The 6000-nt window shown below is 45.4% G+C and overlaps 1 protein-coding gene across 1 annotated transcript in view; it reads left to right on the forward strand.

Moving 5' to 3' along the window:
* Positions 1-4296, forward strand: part of LOC135522295 (E3 ubiquitin-protein ligase pellino homolog 1-like) — a 44571-nt gene extending 40275 nt beyond the window's left edge. Inside the window, exons 4-7 of the mRNA XM_064948412.1 lie at positions 84-185; positions 612-827; positions 1035-1223; positions 2410-4296. Of these exons, the coding sequence (XP_064804484.1) occupies positions 84-185; positions 612-827; positions 1035-1223; positions 2410-2997 (1095 nt within the window). The 3' untranslated portion in view covers positions 2998-4296. The remainder of the gene's footprint in view (positions 1-83; positions 186-611; positions 828-1034; positions 1224-2409) is intronic.
* Positions 4297-6000: the final 1704 nt, after the last annotated feature.

Genomic DNA, 6000 nt, shown 5'->3' on the forward strand with positions numbered 1-6000 from the left:
ACGAGGGCGCCTGAAGTAAATGTAATTGTTAATGACATCATCCGGCTACTCCTAACATCAAACTTTTCCCTCACCACCTGCAGGCCATCAGCAACAAGGACCAGCACAGTATCTCCTACACTCTGTCCCGGGCCCAGACGGTGGTGGTGGAGTACACTCATGACGGCAATACAGACATGTTCCAGGTGAGTGTGTCCTCAGCGTGTCCTCACTGCTCAAGTCAAGCCTGGTCCCAGATCTGTTGTGCTGTGTCTTGCCAACTCATATGGTCGACTGTGTGATCACGCTCTCCGTAGCCGATGTGAGTGAGACCTTATATAACTTTAACTAATAAATGGCATGAAAACGATAGAAGACTTGGCTAACAGGCAACAATCTTAGTGAAAGCACTAATGGTTGAGAGACCACATAAAAAGGAGACAAGGAAAGGAAGCCATTTGAGTACTGAGACATAGAATACATATCTGGGATTCCGAAAGCTAATCTAAATACAGAACTGAATCAGTTTAGTTACTATATATGCCTCTCTAAAACAAATGTTTGCAAGAACATTACTAAAGCTAAAAGGAGTATACACTGATAATTCATATACCTCTTCCCTTCTATCCCAGATTGGGCGTTCCACAGAGAGCCCCATAGACTTTGTGGTGACGGACACAGTGCCTGGCAGCCAGCAGAGCCACGGGGGGGAGGGCCAGACCCAGACCCAGTCTATCCAGAGCACCATCTCGCGCTTCGCCTGCCGCATCATCTGCCAGCGGAGCCCGCCGTACACCGCTCACATCTACGCCGCCGGCTTCGACTCCTCCAAGAACATCTTCCTGGGGGTGGGTTGGGGATTGGGATGAAAACAAAATAGCTGCCATATAATTAGGATAGAAATACTACTAATGTGATATACTGTTTCTCTGCAAGCATTTGCAATTGGCATGCGTGAGGCAATGATGTTTAAAAGTCATAATATCACCTTGAAATAACTATGAACATATTTCTGAAACTCTCCTTTTCTACTTTCTACCCCTTCTTTTCCCCAGGAGAAGGCAGCCAAGTGGAGGACACAGGAAGGACAGATGGACGGGCTGACCACTAATGGCGTGCTGGTGATGCACCCTCGCCACGGCTTCACGCAGGACTCCAAGCCGGGCGTGTGGAGAGAGATCTCTGTCTGTGGCAACGTCTTCACCCTCAGAGAGACCCGCTCTGCCCAGCAGCGGGGCAAGATGGTGGGTAGCTAGTAGATACATAAACAGACCCAAACATGCACACATGCACACACACAGATGCCGTGTGCACACGTGAAGTAACAAGCACTAAGATGTGTAGATGTTCACGCACACACTCCTGTGCAGTCGCATTGAGTGATTCTCCTCCCTGTCAGCCGTGCTTTGACATTATTTTGCAGGGACATTGTTTTAAGAAGCTGTTTCTGAAGCCTTAACACTGCACTAACTGAATGGAAGCCACCAGCGAATGTCCCCAATTCTCACACTAACTTGGAACAATATATCTCTCAAACAATTTTTCAGAACATCGACTCCACCGTTCTCCAAAATGTTATTGTTGGGTAACTTCATTAAGCCATTGAACAGCAGCTCTGTGATCTGAGCAGATGGGACATCTTAACTAATTAATTAGTTATCTCAGTTGTACAGAATAGTCTGGTTGGATGGGCTCCAGCTGTTTGAGGTCTCTGTTTCTCAAGCACAGAAATCGGCCTCTGATTTATTATGTGATACAGTAGGTCTGTTATGTCACCGATGATAACCTCCCCTGGAAAACCCTGAGTCTAGACTTTTAAGTTCCATCCCTTCCTCCCAGAGACCACACAGTCAGTTTGGAAGATTTCAGTGTGTCAAGAGTCATTCTCATAGGAATACCCCCCTTCCTCACCGTCATTTTGGGAGGAATGACTGAGTCTGAGACATGCTGTTATTATGATTATGATGTGGTTTGGCCTTTAAACTTTAAAAATGAGGCACGAGAATGGCCAGGGAAGGGGGGGAGAATCCAGAGAGCTGATGAGAGGAAGGGATGCTGGTTCAATGGGTTTAGTCACCGCAGGTCTGCACTCTGTCGGAAACAAAACCAAGATTTCTTTGATGTATTATTGAGGTACATACTGAAGGCCAATAATACAGGACAATGCTCAATATAATGTACTTACAATATCTCTTCTCACTCCAAACAAATGAAAAGCACTACATTAAGTCCCTTAATGGAGAACCCAGGATCCCATCTTCACCCCACAGCTATTAAATGTGGCATCCATAGGTTGCCGTCTACTGGACCGTTGACACATTGCAGAGCAACTCCATGTGGAGCATGTGTTTGTATTGTGTCTGTTAATATCTTGCCATCTCTTTTCTAATATTTCTGTATCTCTTGTCCTGAACCTCTCTCCCATTGCAGGTGGAGAGCGAGAGCCAGGAACTGGTGGATGGCTCGCTGATCGACCTGTGCGGCGCCACCCTCCTGTGGCGCACGGCCGAGGGTCTCTCGCGCACTCCCACCGTGAAGCACCTGGAGGCCCTGAGGCAGGAGCTGAATGCCGGGCGGCCCCAGTGCCCCGTGGGTTTCAACACCCTGGCCTTCCCCAGCCTCCGCCGCAAGGAGATCCTGGATGAGAAACAGCCCTGGGCCTACCTCCGATGCGGCCATGTGCACGGCTACCACGCCTGGGGAGGCCAAGGACGGGAGCCCGAGGATGAGGTGGTGGAGGTGGGCCGTGAGAGGGAGTGCCCCATGTGCCGAACCAGGGGACCATATGTACCGTTATGGCTGGGGTGTGAGGCGGGGTTTTACTTGGACGCGGCACCGCCCACACACGCCTTTAGTCCGTGCGGTCATGTGTGCTCGGAGAAGACGGCGGCGTTCTGGAGCCAGATCCCGCTGCCACACGGCACACACACTTTCCACGCCGCGTGTCCGTTCTGCGTGCAGCAGCTGGCCGGCGAGAGCGGCTACCTCAGACTCATCTTCCAAGGGCCCCTGGACTAGATAATGGACAGCGGTCTCCTTCCAAACCCCAACTGACGCTTAACAACTACCAGGGTTGTGATCATTGGGGCACACAACCGAAAAGATCTTAAAATGTTTTGCAACAGAAAATGAAAATGTTAGTTTCTTATTGGACAAATCCAGGTAGTCCCTCACTGTTTCAGACAGTTTTCTTCTGTTTGGTGGCTCATGAACATGACCCAAGGGCCATTCAATAACCAAGTGAATGGTGGAAATACAGCTTAAAGGACTGTTAAACATTTCTTAACTTAAATATTTTGGAGAGCTACAGAATACTTTTTTCCAAGTGTCCTTTTTTCTAGCAGTGCTGTTTTCGATACTATAATTCTATTTTTATGTTAACAATGAAAAAGCGCTACAGTATACGCTAACACAGAAAACTCTTCCACAGGTGCAGATTTGTAATGTTCTGATGCAAAATCCATTGTGAGGCTGTGTGTGTGTGGCTTGACGTTTATAGTCATTTCTTTTTCTATCTGAAACTTACGAGGTAATTGTAGCAGAAACAAGCATACTTTGTAATGCTCGCTACTGTTTTGGAATGACCTCCTTTTTCTTAGACATGAAGACCCATGTTGTTAAACTAGGCCTATTAAGTCATTATTTGGCGATTGCATTAAAAAAAGTGCTTATGGCCTTGTACCTTTTTTTTACGATGAAACCCAACATGTTCTCTATCTAAATGTTATCAATCACCACATCGACATGGTGACAAGGTGGAAGTGGAAGAATTACATAATACAAAATAATATCACTTTTCTCTCTGTGTACCCTTCTGAACAAGGACTAGAGAAACAGATCTATGAATTGACTGATGGAAACTTGTTGACAATGACACATATCTGAATGTCCAGACTGTGTTCAAAGCAAGTGATCAGTTTTTTCTTTCTTTCAATTGAAGTGTGGCCCTAAAACACATAGACTTTTCAGATGGTATGAAAGTTTTCCCCTCTCATCTTCCATGTGCACCTGCATTCAGTGTGTATATAATATTTATGTTTGTGTGCATGTTAATTTACCCGTGTATCGCCTTCTGATCTTAATTTACGCAGTGATTGGTACCCCAATTTGAGTAATGTGTGAGAGCTTATGTTCTTTACCGTTCAACCAACTTCCATTCATGTTTTACCAGTTTGTTCTGCTTTATATCCTCTTGGTCGCCTGATGCCTTTATTCAGGACGTTGAGTATTATTTCTGCAAAGAGGGTTGCTGTTGCAGACAACAGATTTATTTTTTACCAACTGTAAACAATAAAAGTGAAAAGCTTTTAAATTGTTCACATTTGTGTGAGTCCTCGCTCTTTTTCCCGTCCACTGTTGGAATCCAAGATCATCAAATCCACACTAGACAGAACTTACGTATACTAGATATTTGGTTGACTTGGCTGAAATAAATAACATATGCAATGACATTCACCCTATTATACACGGGATTCATTTGGATTGACAGTACTTAGCTAGTTCACATAAAAATGACTTTTGCCACTTATGAGAATGTGAAAATTGTCAGTTATAAGCAGTAGGTAGGAGATTGGGCAACTATATTTGTATTTTTTTTTAGGAACTCAGTCGGGGTCTCAACTTACTTAATAATAGAATACACAAGGTGCAATTTGGTTGCGCATCAGCAGTCACTCAAATAGCCCAAGTCAGCTAAACGTTTTTTTGATTGGTAAGTCAGTCTAGCGGCCAGCTATCTAAACTTGTAGTAAGCATGGGGGAATTACCAACTGGGGTGGGGCCCATTGATCATCAGTTACCATATTAAAAACTGCAAACATTTGCCTTCATCCTATGGCAAAATGACACAACAGTGGTAGGCCTGATCACCGACAACGACGAGACAGCCTATAGGGAGGAGGTCAGAGACCTGGCAGTGTGGTGCCAGGACAACAACCTCTCCCTCAATGTGAGCAAGACAAAGGAGCTGATGGTGGACTACAGGAAAAGGTGGGGGCCGAACAGGCCCCCATTAACATCAACAGGGAGCGGATCGGGAGTTTCAAGTTCCTTGGTGTCCATCACATCATGTGTCCATCACATCATGGTCCAAACACACTAAGACAGTTGTGAAGAGGGCACGACAACACCTTTTCCCCCTCATGAGACTGAAATGATTTGGCATGGGTCCACAGATCCTCAAAAAGTTATACAGCTGCACCATCAAGAGCATCCTGACCGGTTGCATCAACGCCAGGTATAGTAACTGCTCGGCATCTGAACGTAAGGCGATACAGAGGGTAGTGCTTACGGCCCAGTACATCACTGAGACCAAGCCTCCTACCATCCAGGACCTATATACTAGATGGTGTCAGAGGAAAAGCCAAAGAATTGTCAAAGACTCCAATCACCAAAGTCATAGACTGTTTTCTCTTCTACCGCAGCGTCAAGTCTAGTACCAAAAGGCTCCATAACAGCTTCTACCCCCAAGCCATAAGACTGCTGAACAATTAACCAAATGGCCACCGGATCATTTACATTGACCCCCCCCCCCATTTGTTTTTTACACTGCTGCTACCCGCGGTTGATTATCTATGCGTAGTCACTTCATGTACACTTCGTGTACAAATTACCTTGACTAACCTGTACCCCCGCACATTGACTTGTTACCGGTACCCCCTGTATATAGCCTTGTTATTGTTACTTTATTGTGTTACTTTTTATAATTTTTTACTTTAGTTTATTTGGTCAATATTTTCTTAAATCTTTCTTGAACTGCACTGTTGGTTAAGGGCATGTTGTATTCAGCGCATGTGGGGGCGGCAGGTGGCCTAGTGGTTAGAGCCAGTAACCGAGAGGTTGCTAGTGGGTGGCAGGTAGCCTAGTGGTTAATCGAGAAGTTGCTAGATCGAATCCCCTAGCTGACAAGGTAAACCCATGTCATTCTGCTCCTGAACAAGGCAGTTAACCCACTGTCATTGTAAATAAAGAAATTGTTCTTAACTGGTTTGCCTAGTTAAATAAAAACATGTGACAAATAAA

Source organism: Oncorhynchus masou, chromosome 4, assembly GCF_036934945.1.
Source record: "Oncorhynchus masou masou isolate Uvic2021 chromosome 4, UVic_Omas_1.1, whole genome shotgun sequence".
NCBI classification, from domain to species: Eukaryota; Metazoa; Chordata; class Actinopteri; order Salmoniformes; family Salmonidae; genus Oncorhynchus; species Oncorhynchus masou.